General features: G+C 52.2%; 3 protein-coding genes across 4 annotated transcripts in view; all 3 read left to right on the top strand.

Annotated features, from left to right (window-relative positions):
- The window catches only part of LOC121590905 (autophagy-related protein 16-1), a 258486-nt gene that overhangs the window by 219655 nt on the left and 21536 nt on the right, over positions 1 to 17295 (top strand). The gene's annotated exons all lie outside the window — the stretch shown is intronic.
- On the top strand, positions 1606 to 3353 carry LOC121590906 (alpha-amylase A-like). Its single transcript, XM_041911072.1, has 2 exons — positions 1606 to 3165; positions 3241 to 3353. Exons 1-2 carry the CDS (start codon positions 1687 to 1689, stop codon positions 3250 to 3252), a joined length of 1491 nt encoding a protein of 496 aa, XP_041767006.1. The 5' UTR covers positions 1606 to 1686; the 3' UTR covers positions 3253 to 3353.
- LOC121590907 (alpha-amylase 1-like) lies at positions 7190 to 8815 on the top strand. Its single transcript, XM_041911074.1, has one exon. The coding sequence runs from the start codon at positions 7264 to 7266 to the stop codon at positions 8752 to 8754; it is 1491 nt and encodes a 496-aa protein (XP_041767008.1). The 5' UTR covers positions 7190 to 7263; the 3' UTR covers positions 8755 to 8815.

The following is a 17295-nucleotide window of genomic DNA, read 5'->3' as shown; positions in this document are numbered from 1 at the left end:
TAAGACATGATATGACACTTAGCTACGACATGAAGGCACATACTGGCCTCAAGTGGACTTGCTAGAATTATGAATTGTTCCCCAGAGTAACTCAAAGTTTTGTTGTTCTTCATACAGATACTGTACGTTTTGTACCGCAGAAATTGCTATCATTTCCAAATCTTATGTGTAAATATACGATACAAAATGATATAAAACGATTCTGTATAAAAACAATCACAGTACGTCCAGTCTACCATATGTCGGACTTTGCAGTTACAGTGATTGTTTGTATATCTCCTTCACTTATCTCTGTGTTTTTAAGTAAGTTTATGCTCGTTTTGGGCTCAAATATCGGTGAACACAGGAAACTTCCACTTCAGGTTCTTCAGCTCACTTGTGCGAGTCTTTCAGTATGCTCAATAACTGATCAACACTTCTCTAATTGATTAACCAAGAATGACCGAAGCTCCAACATTAATATCACAATTGCACAACCGTAGTAATTCGATCCAATACACGGCATATCTGTCAACCAGTTTATCCCCGTTCCAACGCACGGCAACATTCTAGAACCGGCGGTTTATCCTCCGGCGGAGTCACGATGCACCGAACGACCCGCGAACGTTCTTTCCGCTTGCCAAATATGGTTCAAACTTTATGACACACACACACACTGCTCCCGATCATCCACCATTGAGATAGCGTAATCAGCATTCCCGTACGTGATCGATCATCCGCCGGTGGCGTGCTAAATGCTCCCGAAACTGCTAATAAATTCCGCGGTAGTATTACCCCCACCCTAGGGGGTGGTATTTGATAAACAATGGACCAACACGACGACGCACCATCAGCCCTCCTATGGTGGGATTATGTTACCTGCGATTTTATTTATCGCGTCCGCTTATCACGCGTTAAGCCATTGTCATAAAACAAGCCACACCCGATAGCCACCCGGGGAGTGGCAGCGGGGGTCCGATTTCGGCTAACCTGATTACCTGCCAGTAAACCGGTGTTCCGGTGCCAGTGCACGGTGCGGCGATCGGAGCAATTAGGAGCGCCTGGGCTATCTTATCGCAGCATAACGATCTAGCACAAACGCGAGAATCGAACCTGGAAAGAGGTGCGACTAGGACGCGTGCGTGCTCCACACCTCTGGACCTCCGGTCGTAATCGGACAAAGGTTGCCCACCTACCACTCGTCGGATGCGTCTGGCACTCCATTGGCCATTAAATTCAATCACGTTTTGTTATGAGCCGAGATGCTTCTTCAATTCTGAGACGAGCTACTGTTCGCACAAAGCGAAGAAAGCAGTTGATAAGGGAGAACCATATTGAAGATTGGTTGTAAACACTAAAGGGTCGGGAGTGGGTGGCCCGAAAGGGAAAGGGGCAAGGCCACAGCACGGCTCGCGACTACGTCGCACACCACAAACACCAGTGGTTAGCATCGCGTAGCTGATGCGCTGATTGATATTATGCTTTTGCGAGCGATAAGAAACCAACACCGTGCAACGCAATCGTACTGTTCGCGCGCTCCGCGGCGGTTATCGATAGCTGGACTGACAGTATCGCTATCAGTGAGTGGGACGCGTTGCCTGCGGCCGTATAAAAGCTGCCCGGGGACGCCACGAACCGGTACAGTTTGGACAAGTGCTCCAACGGGCATCAAACGTTTTGCGACAACCAGTGACAACCGAAGCGAAAATGCGCGCGTTCGTGTGCATGCTGTTGGCGGCCATGGCCGTGGCAGTGAGCGGCCAGTTCGATACGCACCAGTGGGGCGATCGCAGCGGCATCGTGCATCTGTTCGAGTGGAAGTGGAACGACATTGCGGCGGAGTGCGAGAACTTCCTCGCGCCGAACGGGTACGCCGGCGTGCAGGTGTCCCCGCCGACCGAGAATGCGGTCGTGTGGAGCCCGCGCCGCCCGTGGTGGGAGCGCTACCAGCCGATCTCGTACAACCTGAACACCCGCTCGGGTAGCGAGACCGAGTTCGCGAACATGGTGCGCCGCTGTAACGCGGTCGGCGTGCGCATCTACGTCGATCTGGTCATCAACCACATGGCGGCGATCAGCACGAACGGCGGTACGGGCGGTTCGTCGGCCAACGCCGGCGCCATGCAGTTCCCGGCGGTGCCGTACGGTCCGAACGACTTCAACCCGGTGTGCACGATCACCAACTACAACGATCCGATCATGGTGCGCAACTGCCAGCTGGTCGGACTGCCCGACCTGAACCAGGGTAACAGCTGGGTGCGCGACAAGATCGTCGAGCTGATGAACAAGATGATCAACTACGGTGTCGCTGGGTTCCGTGTCGACGCGGTCAAGCACATGTGGCCCGGCGATCTGCAGGCCATCTACAGCCGCATGGCCAACCTGCCGACGTCGCACGGCTTCCCGCCGAACGCACGGCCCTTCATCACGCAGGAGGTGATCGATCTGGGCGGCGAGGCGATCAGCAAGAACGAGTACACGCACCTCGGCACGGTGACGGAGTTCCGCTTTTCGGCCGAGATTGGCAAGGCTTTCTACGGGCGCAATCAGCTGCGCTGGCTCGCGAACTGGGGCCCCGAGTGGGGCTTCCTGCCCTCGCATCTGGCCCTCGTGTTCGTTGACAACCACGACAACCAGCGCGGCCACGGTGCGGGCGGTTCCGACGTGCTCACGCACAAGGTCCCGAAGAACTACAAGATGGCGAACGCGTTCATGCTGGCCCATCCGTTCGGTATTCCGCGCATCATGAGCTCGTTCTTCTTCAACGATGGTGACCAGGGACCGCCGTCCGACGGCGACGGCAACCTGAGCTCGCCGACCTTCAACGCGGACGGCTCGTGCGGCGGTGGCTGGGCTTGCGAGCACCGGTGGCGCCAGATCTACAACATGGTCGGGTTCCGCAATGCCGTCGCCGGCACCTCGCTGAACGACTGGTGGGACAACGGTGGCAACCAGATTGCGTTCTGCCGCGGCGGCCGCGGCTTCGTCGCCTTCAACCTGGAGGGCTACGATCTGAACCAGAGCCTGCAGACGTGCCTGCCGGCCGGCACGTACTGCGATGTGATTTCGGGCAGCAAGTCGGGCAGCAGCTGCACCGGCGCTAGCGTCACCGTTGGTGGTGACGGTCGCGCTAACATCTTCATCTCCGCCAACGCGGACGACGGTGTGCTGGCCATCCACGCGAACGTAAGTATTGGCGGTGGGAGGTGAACGCTGTAGTCGACGAATCTAACCTTCCGTTTTCTTCCTCTTTCTTTCTAGTCCCGACTGTAAACATCGACACCTTCGTGATGCGTACGCGAGACGCACTCCACTAAGCATCCTTTTTGAAAAGTGTACAAATTTTGAAATAAAATCTAATGCAATAAAAAAAACAACGTTAAATTCAATTTCTAATCAGCTGTGAAAGTCTCCCTTTAACAAATCTACTCTGCCCCACAAAACTAACACTTTCGTCCGCGTGACCCAGTTCTTGCGTGTAACGGGTTTCGTACTGCCGTCCCCTGCACCACCGGCGGCCCTTCAAAAGCGAAAGCAAAATCCCTCGGTGCGCTGGGATGCTCGTTTGCAAATGATACCGTTTTACAATTAATGCCAACCAACGAACCGTAAGCTCCTCGCCACCATTCCACCCCGTTGGCTCCCTTTCAGGCAGCATTGGCTTTACTTTGTGTCTAAGATCTTTAACCTAGCACCGGTTCAGCAGTCGCACGGAGCAGACCCCAGCCAGAGCGTCTCGAGCAAAACCGCCGAGGAAAAGGGCAAACCGCCAAGGACCCGGTGGATGAGTCTTTGGAAATTGTATCGCCACTACAATTGGACACGGCAGCGGGAGTTTGGGGATTTGGAACTTTTTGGCCAGACCCTCCCCCAGACCCCCTGCTCTATTCCTCCTCCTCATGCAAACCCTCAGCCCAGAACCAGTGCGCGAAGGTTTTGAGTTCTGTGTATAATTTAAATGTCAAATGCACATCACGGCGCTTCCGTAGCTGAAGCCTCCTCCGGGCTCGTCGGCTGTGTACCTGCTTGCATGGACCTTGGTCCCCGGGTCGGGGGCTTCCACTGGACTCCCAAATAGAAAGGATGGCCCATTAAAGGTTATGCGGCTGTTTGTCTGAGTGTGTGTGTGTGTGTGTTGCTCAATTCCTTTTGCCCTCAACTCAACGAGCTCGATCGAGCTTTTCGTGTGCTGGTCGAGGTAGCTGTGTTAGCCGTACCTTGAACGCTGAGAAAGGAAGATGTTCGTTAGATTCTTTTCACTGCAGGAAAATAGATCGGTATCGATCGGGAGCAAAGGAAAATAGAAAAAAAACATGCCTTCCTGAATGGAGAGCGCCAGAAGCGCTGCTGCCGCGTAAATGAATCAAACCTTTGGTGTGGAATCGCATTGTCTCGTGAGGCACTTTTAGCATTCGTGAGGTCGCTTCGCTTCTTTCACGCGGTGCCGGATCGGGCTGGACGGTGGGACGGTGGCAATGCGCGATGCCGTGCGTGCGATGCGCCAGTGTAGTAAGTACGCTACTGTGTGTGTGTGTGGCTCGCTTGACGTCAGTCACATAGACCCTCAGCGGGCAGCGCGGGATACGGAAACGTTTGAGCGGCCAATTGGTGGGTTTGGTGGTGCGTTTTTTTATATATTCGGGAAACCAAGAGGAGTGAAACAAACGCGCACACTCACACCTTCACCTACGCCAAGGTGGGAGGGGGTTTGGGGAGATTTAATCAACCGCGCGCTATTAATCGTGTGAATTGGGTTAAAACTGACCTTTACTTGGATGCGCTGCAATCTTGGACGAGCCCGCCCGAGATGCAGACTTAGTGCGCTCACACACACGCTGACACGCTCATCCCGCAAACCATTAACGGCCGTTGGACGGGAACGGCCCCGTGGCTGGCGGTGGCCCCGAAAGCCACCTTCAAACGTCGTCCGTGCCAAGATCGTACCTTAATTGTTCATCAAGCGTTTGTTCCCAGCGACCCCGGGGCACACCACCGCGGTCAAACCGAACCGAACCGGGGTGGTGTGACTTTAACCGAATAGAAGAAGCATTACAACGACTTCGAAAGAAAAAAAGACACATCGATTCTCCGTAAAAACGGTTCGCGATGGGATCGGTAGGGGTGGAGTTTGAAAGCGATTCGGAAAATGCACCGCACAACAACAATGCCATAATTGGTGGGGAAAGTTTCGACTCCTGACACCTATAATACAGCCCCACATGGCGGACCACCGCAAAGTGGGGTTGGGCTTTTTTTCCCCTCTTTCGCCCGCTTTTGGGGAGTTAAAGTGTCAATCATCAAAAAACACCAAAAATGCTCACACTCTGCCCTGTGAGATGGTGGTGCGGGTAGCGATGTGTTATTACCGATTGGTCGATAAGCATCAACCGCTTCCGAACTGGGCGCATCCGTTCGATGGGAATGTATGCTCCACCGCACAAAGCAGCATTTAATTTTCGGGCTCGCGGGCTCATCATTGTTGCCACACCGTTGTGCACAGATTGGTTTGGTTATCAAACAACGTTCATGATGAAGCATTTATCTTTGTGTGTGTGGGGGAAAAGATCCAACATTTGCTTATCGGTGAGGTTTGCAAAAATTGAGGAAACTGATGGTTACTGATGTTTTCATTTACTTTTGCCCCACACCTCGGTACCGTTGTAGCTTGATTGCACTTTTGGCGGTGTGTGACAGATGCATTCAAGGCGTGATAAGAATAAAACATTTAAATGCCTGAAAAGACTGCATTTAAATGCCTTTTTTGACGGTTTTCTTCTGAAAATGTGCAAAGAATTCACATTGTAGTATGTACAATCAAGGCTCATTGTGTTGGGAGCAATTATTTATTACGGTTGTGAAATCTTTTATCAAATTCATTGCTTGGCACCCCTTGGAGTTTTGTAAGTTTTGGATCAAAAGGGTCAATTTGAAGGAATTGAAGAGCCATTTTTGTTGCATAAAATGATAAAATAACATACTCTTTTGTTAATACTTTTATTGTGAAACATTAGAGCTGCCACGAATCGGCTAAAATATCGAGTGAATCAATTATGGAATCTATTATAGGTGCAGATTTTTCTCTTACATACAAAAATGATTATTGATTGTGGTAAAATGTAGGGCATACGGATGTACATTGAAAACTACATTGAAATTGTGTTATGTTCAATTTCTCCACCAGTAATTTTACTTCTCAGTCTACTCTACAATCTGCAATGAACATCCCTTTACAGAGTTTTAAATTAGAGGAGTGCCCCAAGAACCAGAACCGTAGATTAATTCAATTCATTCTCAGGAACGAACAACGAATTACGTTCATCTAATCAAGGTTCATCAGTTTTTTTTTTAAATAATAACGTAATGTGATGTAATATAAATCATAATGTCATACAAAAACCGTCATACCGGTCGAAATGAAGAACGTCCTGGTTTACCAAATAATTTCCATGGTGTGTCTACTGAAATGAACTAAAGATTCGCAATACACGATCAGTTTTAAATTAATGAAAAAAGTAGTACGTTCATGAAAATGAACCGTCATGTCTAAGTCTAGTTCAAATCATTTAAAATTTCTCTACAAGTGCTGCTGTTGTAAATACATCCAGGACAGATTACAAAATGTTGTGCAAACGAGTCGAATGAACTTAGCTCTTAAGCTGGGCTATCTTTTACGCTTGTGGGAACATACTTCCCATGGGGATTAATTTACGAATTTTCCAATATATTAAGCATCAACTAGAATACTCTCACATTATACCTGAACACTGCCTTAACTTCCAGAACGGTCAAAGTGCGGCTGCCTCACGCCATCAATAGTAAAATTGACACTAATCGTCTCGATCCTGTATTGTTCCGTGCACTTATCTTTCATTGATGGGGGATGGGATTTGTTTTATCATGTCGGTAAACCCCACATGGCGGCTATATCACTACCAACTGCCACCGGTTTTTGATTTTGGCTAATCGCTCCATCGCTTATCGCATCGCTTCAAAAATTGTGGGATTTTTTGCCCCATTCAGGCAAATGGTGTGAGAAATCGGGTTTTGCTAGAAGAATCCGAACGGACACAATGCCACAAACAAAATCAGTTAATCGAAATTTAATCCACCCCTCCGCTATCTTATCTTATCACCGGCGATAACGTACTGGGGCACGTTTTCCCGGGGGACCATTGGATGGGAGAGTGAACAAGTATTTATAGCACCGGCGCTGGCCGGCCAGCGTAAACAATCGAAAACAACTTTACAACTGCTGCTGCTGTGTGTTGTGTGTCTTGTAGCGTCATGCGTGCTGCCGTAGTGCTGCTAGCGGCGTGTGCCACCCTAGCGGCGGCCCAGTTCAACACCCACCAGTGGGCCGACCGCAGCGGCATCGTGCATCTGTTCGAGTGGAAATGGGACGACATTGCGGCGGAGTGCGAGAACTTCCTGGCGCCGCGCGGTTACGCCGGCGTGCAGGTGTCGCCGCCGACCGAGAACGCCGTCATCGGCGGTAACTTCCGGCGCCCCTGGTGGGAGCGGTACCAGCCGATGTCCTACCGGCTGGAGACGCGGTCCGGCTCGGAGGCTCAGTTCGCGAGCATGGTGCGCCGCTGCAACGATGTCGGCGTGCGCATCTACGTCGATCTGGTCATCAACCATATGGCGGATCTGGTGGGCGGCGGTGGTACGGCGGGCAGCACGGCCAACCGGCCGAACTTCTCCTTCCCGGGCGTGCCGTTCAGCGTGACGGACTTCAATCCGCCCTGCATCATCACGAACTACAACGATCCAATCATGGTGCGCAACTGCCAGCTAGTGAGCCTGCCCGACCTGAACCAGGGCGTGCCGTGGGTGCGCGACAAGATCGTCGAGCTGATGAACCACCTGATCGGGCTGGGTGTGGCCGGCTTCCGGGTCGACGCGGTCAAGCACATGTGGCCCGGCGATCTGCAGGCCATCTACAGCCGCATGGCCAACCTGCCAACGTCGCACGGTTTCCCGCCCAACGCACGGCCCTTCCTGACGCAGGAGGTGATCGATCTGGGCGGCGAGGCGGTGACGCGCGACGAGTACACGCACCTGGGCACGATCACCGAGTTCCGCCATTCGGCCGAGATTGGGCGCGTGTTCCGGGGACGCAACCCGTTCCGGCACCTGACGAACTGGGGCACCGGCTGGGGCTTCCTGCCGTCCCATCTCGCACTGGTGTTCATTGACAACCACGACAACCAGCGCGGCCACGGTGGCGGTGGCTCGGACGTGCTGACGTACAAGGTGCCGCGCAACTACAAGATGGCGACCGCGTTCATGCTGGCCCATCCGTTCGGCATCGTGCGCATCATGAGCTCGTTCTCGTTCAGCGACTCGGAGCAGGGGCCGCCGCAGGACGCGAACGGCAACCTGCTGTCGCCGACCTTCAATCCGGACAACTCGTGCGGCCCGGGCTGGGTGTGCGAGCACCGGTGGCGCCAGATCTACAACATGGTCGGGTTCCGGAATGCCGTCGCCGGCACGCAGATCAACGACTGGTGGGACAACGGCAACTACCAGATGGCGTTCTGCCGCGGGGCCCGCGGCTTCATCGCGTTCAATCTCGAGTCGTTCGATCTGAACCAGAGCCTGCAGACGTGCCTGCCGGCCGGCACGTACTGCGATGTGATTTCGGGCGACCTGGTCAACGGTGCGTGCACGGGCAACACCATCACGGTCGGTGGGGACGGACGGGCGCAGATTGTGCTGCCCGCCAACGCGTACGACGGTGTGCTGGCCATTCACATCAACTCGCGCGTCTGAGCCGGGGCGCAGTTTGTGTGGAGTTTATGTAGATATGAATAAAATTAATCGAAATGCTTTACTCGCTTAGCTTTACATGCAAACATGGGTTCGTTTTCGGTGTGGAATTGATAGTCGAAACACTGTGTTGGAGTAGAAGCGACGAACCCCTCAGCTCATGCAACAATTGCTGCTGTAGCTCAAGGATGTAGGGCAATTCTTATTGCCAGTCACAACTTTTCATACTGCTCCAAACACTTTCCGGTGGTTGCTTTCTCGACCTTATCAAAAGGCTCTTCTGTAGCACGGTCGTGACACTACTTTCCTCACCACCCGTTCGTAAACACTTCGTAACAGGCCTCATTTGTCGCTGACTGACACCTCTTACTGACACATTTTCGGTAAATTGTCAAGTCCTACTTTGCCCCGTGCGACTAATAATAGAGATGTTTGCCCCTTTTCCGACAGAAAAAAACCCTTCAAACCCATCCCTTCTATATCCGTTCGCGTGCGCCGACCAGGATGACAGCTTGGAAACACTTTCCAAGCAACATTGCGTTTCTGGAAGGCAGGAAAGCATCGAAGTTAGTGCAACAAACAAATCCGTTTGTTGGGCTGCTATGGTGAAGTTTGCCGACATTGCCCCGTCTCGGATAGTCACGCACGAAGCTCAATTTTGGCCGGGTGCCCGCCTTATCATCAAAAACAGCCCTCCCCCCCCCCCTCCCCTCGCTACCGATAGGCTATAATCACCCGAGGGCCCACGGCCGTCCGAGTGACAGTAGTAAAGGCGTGCGTTTATCGGATCACACAGCACACGCTGGACGCTAAATTCCGGTATCAATCACTTGGCCCGCACGCTCGCTCCAATGATTGATATGGTGTGCAATTGGCGTGCTGAGTGGTGTTGGATGATCGCACCATCCCGATCCCACCAGCGCTGGCCGCTGGATCCGACGGCTGCAGTCGCACAACGTGTTGCAACCATCACGCGATGCTTTCACCCGCGTCCTAACGCGCCCCGGTGTGTTGATTTAATCTTCGAACTTTCCGCCCCGGGACGCGCTGACCCAGTGCACTGCGCTATCTTGCGGGGCGCTTGGAAGGAAATCCAATCACACCCGCACATTGGTGGTGTGTGGCGGCGGCAGCCACACGGTTTCACACTGTTTTTTTTTTCTTCTTCTTCATTTCGGCTTTAGTTTGGCCGCGCCACTGCAAACGGACACGATCGCCCGCTACCTCGGCGGTGCGTGCACTCGACAAAAGGGTCAACAAAAGCATTTGAACCGAAATCGGAGGGAGGGGTTGAGCGGGGCAGAAGATCGCGCACCGAAACTGGCTTGGCTTTCTCTCCTTTCTCCTCTTCACATCCTCCCCCAACAGCTCCACCACAGTCACAGTTTCACCAAGCACCAAGCCGATCGGAGCGTGTTGATAAATATCATTATCGAATTAAATAAAAATCATTTCCAGATCGCCCCAGTGCCGTTGCCGGGCAAAACGATCAACGCCCGATAAAATGGATCTTTCGCGGCCATCATCAAACTGTTCGTCCATCATCATCAGCATCATCAGCGCCAGCCGCCGTCATCCATACACATACCGCCAATCGGCGATCGGTGAAAAGTGAAATGGCGTGCAGTGTCGGAAAACAAACGCGCCAACAAACAATAAGCGGCCGCCCGGAAGAAACCATCGTGGGAGGGGGGAGGGGGGAGGGGAAGTTGTGGCTCCGTGCGTAAGAAATCTCATTCATTGTTTTCTAACACCCCCTCTCACACACGCACACAAGCGCGCGCGTCCGATCTGCCCAATTGTTGTTGGGTTGGCGAGGATGACTCCAATGGTCCGGAAGAGCCCTTTATCCATCCGATCAAAGCGCTCCGTTTGAGATGGAGTGGAGGATGTTAGGGGCAAAGTGAAAAGGGGAAGGGGGGTAATTGTTGGTCCATTGTGCCCATGCGCTGATTGATGCGCTATTTTTTGTGTATTTCGCGATCCCACCAATTCCAAATGGCCTAGGTGTGTTTCGGTTAGCGCCACAAAAAAGGCAGCATCAACACAGAACAACAATCTCAACTTCACACCCCATGGATGGAAAGCAGCAAAAAGGCATCAGCCCAAAGCGTCTTCTTGGTCTTCCAATTATTGCGCCGGCTCGACTTTCGCTTTCGCCTGCGTAGGTTTTGGGCAGCACTGTGAGGGAAGAGACGAACCGGCCATTGAACGATGCTGATTGGAGGTAAACAGAGGCTCCGTGTTTACTTCACTTTGGAGAAAACGGTTTACGGCACTTTGGTTTTACGGGCTCTCCAAACGTTTGCCTAATAAGGTGTATTAAATTACAAAATTTTGCATTACCGGGCGGCACTTTTCCCTGCCACACTGGGCAGTAGTTACCTTACGGAAAAACTGCACGACCCAAACAACTGTAAACTGTTTTTCACCTTGTTTTCGTTCACCCCAACCCCTCCGCCCGGTTTTAAATATGTACATGCAGTTCTAATTCGATACGTTCCACAAATTTGAATGCTTCTGGAAATTTGCATCGGGCCCTTCGCCAGTGATTCTCCCCGCGCGGAAATTGGAGCACTGTCCCGATCGCATGCCTATTTCCCAAAGCACACAGGTAAAGGGTTTCGCCGAGCCTGGTGGCAGACAACAAACCAGATACCGAATCCAGAACGACGGTGGTAACCCAAACCAAAGCACACACGGCACCACCCGCACAATACCCCCGCGCGGGGGCGGACTGATTGGAATTTATGCTACTTAACAGTACTCCGGTTTTAATCGATCGTTCGGGATCACCCTACTACCACATCTACCTCAACCTGAGGTCTCCGATGTGGCGTATGCGAAAGGTTTTGTGTGTAGCCGGGGCTGCAAAACATTCGGATAGCAGGTTTTTTTTTTGTATGCTCTTGCTTGCTGTTGTTTCCTTGCCTCTATTTCTATTTCGGTATGTAGCTACACTCCGAGCACCTTCCGCTCCTGAATAGCTCTGAGGTTCCACTGACGCGGTGGACGCTTTCCGGTTTGTGGTGTGATTGTGCTATTTATTGGTGTTTTATTTCGCGAACAATTCCAGTTTCGGACACCTTCACAGTCTCCCCGGGGGCACGCTGGACCGCCAAGCCCAGTAAGCCAAGCAGGATCCCCATTAGACTACCTTGAGGAAAAGGAAACAGGCACGATCAGGTTCGATCGTGCGATTTATGGCGATGGTTCGCGGATTTTTTTCTCTCTTTCTATTATTACCTTCTCTTGCCTCTACACACTTGAGCTCCGGTGAAGTGGTTTGTAAATTAGTGGGTTTATTAAGTGGTTTGATGGTTTTGTGTTCGAATGCGCCAAGGAATCCGGACCGTCGACGGTGCTTCTAAGCGGGGAAGCAGATTTGCTGCTCCGAAAGGGAGCCTTCATTCCCACCTCTGAAGAAGCACAAACCATAGCGAACGAGACAGTCGGCAATGGAAGTCTGCTCTCCATTAGCTCGCTGGAACCCCCGCGGCAGGATGGAAATGATCGGCCGTTCTCAATCCCACAGCTTACAACATGTACCGACCGAAACCGGCTCAGTTTCGAGGCTCCTGATGCACCGACAGCTTTGCAAGCTAGTGCAATCAAAAGGGTTTCACTTTTAAACCCCGTACCTGCGTTGAAATCCTGGGTTCAGGTGTCATGTTAATGACGGTGGAACAAGCGGTACACACAACGCACCGCCGAGAGTTTAGTGCGGGTTCGTCTCCTGTCTTTGATCTTTCCGCGTGCCTCCGTTAGCGTTCTGTCATGCGACGTAGAACGGCAGGTAAACGATAGCTCAAACGGTGGTGGCTAAAGGGAAAACTCATAATTTAAATCAAAATCTTTAAATACTCATACACGACCGGGTGCTCAAACCACTCTGCCAGCAGCACCCACCAGAATATCAGGAATGTCACTGGTGTGTCACGGCGGAAACATGCAGTAAGGTTGGAGGTAAACGAGACTAGGTGCTACCAAGCTTTGCTTTCCGCCGAAGGGCATTAGATTCCCGTTAATTAGAAGTCCACAGCGGGAGGGGAGCGTCTTTTTCGAGAGACGGATGTCATCGACCATAATAAGCCTGAATGACATCAGAACAAAGTTTGGAATTTGTTCTTGTTTAGGTTCGCTTCCTTTTCACCCAGCGTTCTTCGCTTCACTGCCCTTCAGAACAATCTTTTGCCTTCCTTTTAAGGCACTGTTTCGAACCGATTTCTTTTCCAAATCCCTTTTCGAATTCACAGCCCCCCCCCCCCCCCACCCCCACCCAAACACTCCATTTATCTTCTCAACGGTAGCCCGATTTCAAGCTACCGTAGCGTCCGATAGTGTTGCGCGAAAGTGCACTAATTATGTGTATACGCTTATTAGCCATTGTTTGTCCCTAATTGCATTGCACAATTGTGGACCGTGCGCGCGCGCCCGCGCTTCCGTTTGTTCGTGGGTGGGATGTAAGGACCGGGCTCGGCCCAGTACCCAACATGCCTTGGTCCACGGCACGGTGGTGTCCACGCCGGGTCCCACGCGTGGGCTTCGATGGGCAAACTATTTTTTACCATATACGGCGCGCGTACGATCCGGTAGGATAATTTTATTTAATTAATTGCTTATAGATTGCCTTCGGCCGGCCGGCTCGCTCACCTTTCCTGTGACCGCCCATTCGGCCGATTGATTTTATGCCCTCGCATTTGGTTCGCCATTTCTCGATGCTTTCGTACATTCAAATTGCTTGGACCGAGGCTTGTGGGAACGGCCTGACCACTCCGAAAAGGGCAGCATCTTCTAGTGCCAGCCAGCCGCTTGGTGGGAGAACAGTGTGTCACCGTGCATTATTTCGACCCTCTTTCTCTCTCCCTCGCTCTCCCATTCCCATTCCGTCCGACAATGCACAGTTATGTGTGCGTCCATAAATAGTAAGGTCGCACAATTCCGAACGACATAAAATTGTTGACCAATTATCGATCACATGATTTCCGTTGTTTTTCGTTTCGTTCTTGGTAGCACCGACGCTACTCCCGGCTACCGTGCAGCTACCATACTTGCCTTTCTTTGCTGCGTGACTTCTCCTTTCGTTCTTTGCCTTCTTGATTTGCTTCCTTTCCTGCCTGCGTTCGCCACGATTCTCGTCGGTCCAAAAGATTCTTCCCAACCAGCTCGCAAGAACGAATGATTGCTGCTGCTGCTGCTGCCTTGATTAGGGCAGCCAGGGGATGCTTCGTCTAGCTGGAAAAGGGCCTTCTAATTGGATAGTTCGCCATCCGTGCCAGTATCGTCGTCGTCATCATCGTCATGCCCTTCCACCGTCATCAGCATCATCAGCATCTTCATATTTCGATCGTGCGGCTGAATAGCGGCGCCTCCCGCTGAATCACACGGGCGACGGGCGTGACGTGTCTCTTACTTACCCCATCGCGCCCGCTCGCAAACACTCACCGGGAGCCGATTATGGTCGGCCTGGCGCTATGCTCTTATCGCAGCACACTCATCAGCATCGAAAGAATTTTTCCACCTCTAATTACGAGCGCTCTCTCTCTCTCTCTCTCTCTCTCTCTCTCTCTCTCTCTCTCTCTCTCTCTCTCTCTCTCTCTCTCTCTCTCTCTCTCTCTCTCTCTCAGCCATCTTGGGAGAGAAAGAAAGGGAAGAGCTCGCCCACCAGTTCGGGGTGCGAAGTATGCAAAACCGTTCGATTCGTACACGAATTCAGCCACGAATCTGGGAACCCCGTGCGGGGAGATGTTATTGCCGCAAGAAGCACACATAGCGCAAATACACATTTCACCCATTTTGCACGGTGTAGTTGTAGATTCCCTCTCTCTCTCTATATATCTCTCTATCGGGCTCCATCTCTCTACATCGCAAACGGTCGCTACTTCATTTTGGTTAAGCTATCCTTCGCAAAGCTGGAAGTAGGGAACTAAATAGAAGGTGTTTGAAACACGAAACACACTAATCGCCACCCTTCCACGCTTACTGGGCCCTTCTCCTGAGGAGGACTACAGCAACACTCTCCACAACATGGTGAGGCGCTACTGCTCCTACTGCTGCCACCTTCTATGCTATCGACCACGCGATCAAGTGTGAGTCGTTCACGCGAACAAAATTCCCCAAACGACAGATCGAGGCCGAAGATCGCTATCGCTTAATCATAGACATTCCGCGATGCATAGACCAATAGACCGGAGGTGGATGCGGGTTGGCCGTGCCGAGTGGAGTGGAGCATCCGCTTGAGCGCAACTGAACCGTAAGGTGAACTGTATCATCCTCTTGCGGGTTCATTGGTAGGTGAGATATTATTGTAGGTTTCAATTGTCCCAAAAATACCCAAAATTATTTGAAATCTGCTTCTTCCAAAAGCCAGCTTTCTATGCAATTTAAGAGGGCGTAAGAGAGAAAGAGATCGTATTAGAAGCATTGCCTACTGGAATTTTCATTCCAAAAGTTGGTCCGCAATACTGTGATTAGATGAAGCCATCTATCGAGTCTTCAAGTCTAGGCTTTTGGCGGAGGTCGCAGCTTTGATTTGCCCCCAAACGCTGCCCCGTGAAGAAGGTACGCAAAGTGGAGCAGCAGCAGCAGCAGCAGCAGCAGCAGCGATCCGGTAGGGCATGCGAGCCCGCAACTTCCAGGTCAGCGCATTAACAAACACAGGCAGACACGGTAATCGCTCATCGGCAGGTCATCGCAGGTCCCGGTGCGACATGGCCACCAGCCGCTTCGGGGGTTGCCCGCAAAAGGGCCACACATCGCGAGCTCTCTGCGCATCAGCATCGTCGTCGTGTGTCGTCGAACAGCCCACGCGCGCCAAGCAGGGGACAGGGAAAACATGCGGCTAGGCTCGCCGTCTACCGGGCTGAGATGCTTTTGGAAGTACCGCACACGTTAGGTTCATCCCACACAGTACACCGAAACCTCGTACCCGCAGTTCTTCCTCGCTGTGTTGACATACAAAGTAACTTCTCAATGCTCATCTGCTAACCAACCGTCATGTTGGAAAACATTTCCATTTCCCGCCGCACGCTTCGAAGGATGAAAAATTCACCTGTCACCGCAGGGAAGGAGAAGCATCGCATCTTGGCGTGGCTCTAGCTAACACCCCAAACCCAACTAACGGTCCCGAACGCCCTGACGATGATTAATGTGCCCCTCCCGCCCGGTTAGTATCGGTGAAGGTCGCGCTGCATTCACCGGCGAAGGTGTCACGGTGTCGTCCAATCGTACTCCGCAAATCTTGATTGACGTTCCGGTGCCGGGGTTTTGGTTGGTGCAAAACGTGCCAATGGTTTGCGGTGCCCGTTTGGCTTTTCGGCCGTTTTGGCACGAGCGGCGCATGATGTACGGGTGATCTTGATTTTGTGAGGGTGGCCCCCTGGTGGCCTAATTGAGCGGCTCATCTCGCGCGGCCCGTTAATGGGGCAGAGTGCTTTCCCTTTTTTTGCCCTTAGAGCACGTCCCTAGAACGGCTAGCAGATGGAACAGTCATCACCGGCCGACCACCTATCGCTTGCCTTTGATCTTCGCTTCGGTGCTGGTGACGATCAAACGGTACGGCACGACCGGTCGTCGGTGGTCGCCATCCCGTCCAGTGATGGCCATCAGGTGTAATGGAATCGCGATCGCTTTCCAGGTCACCCACATTCGGTCGCCCTGCCAGTGCTGGCTGCAATATCCGACCCGGCGTCACCCGCGTGCAGGTTGTTGGGTCGCGCGCGAGCTTGATAGTAAAACGGCAGCAAGCTCGATCGGAACCCGTTTGTCTCGTTTGTCGATGAAGCTCCGTTCCCCAGTTTCCCAAGGTCCGGAATATCGACGATTGACCCCGCTGGGATTCAATTCTCGCTGACCGTGTTCGAGACTTTTCATCCCAGGTTGTAAAGTGTACGCGATGAACCTTTCATCCTTCCTGACGCTCGCGTAGGTTTGACCACGACGTGGCCGTTGTGGGTGTTCGGGGTCAAACGTTTCATTGTTTCCAAACGCTCCTCATCCTCGGGCACACATCCTGCGCCATCGAATTGAGTACCATTAGCCGGTGTCGGAGCGCATCACCTCGCAGGAATGCGATCTAATAATAGTCCGCGGCCACAGGCACGGAAATTCAAAGCAGAGCCTCGTGCTCGAAGCTCACAAAAGCCCAACCTAAGGCAGCATGCGTGTGTGCTTCTGTGTGTGTGTGTGTGTTTGTGTGATAATTATTAAAAATAGAGCACTGCAAATGAGGTGTTCAAGTTCAAGCCCACAGAGAACCCACATTCATCCCGGCTCTCGTAGATGAAGGTCGACGCGAAGACGTATTACCATCTCAGCACGAACCGATTCGCTCCACCGTGGCGAAGCTTTTGCTTGTGCAAATTATGACTAAAACATATAGCCCGGAGTGCCTCCCGGCACCAAAAACCGAACCGGAAACGCACTCCTGTGTGGCACTAAACCACAGCAACTTATGCACGAATAGCCTATCTAATTGATGTTGTGTAACTTATGAATATGGGCCCGGCACGCTGCTTCGCTGCTAAGGCCACAATGGGAAACGGC

Source organism: Anopheles merus, chromosome 2R (assembly GCF_017562075.2).
Source record: "Anopheles merus strain MAF chromosome 2R, AmerM5.1, whole genome shotgun sequence".
In the NCBI taxonomy this organism is placed as follows: Eukaryota; Metazoa; Arthropoda; class Insecta; order Diptera; family Culicidae; genus Anopheles; species Anopheles merus.
This window is presented reverse-complemented; position numbering and strand designations above follow the sequence as displayed.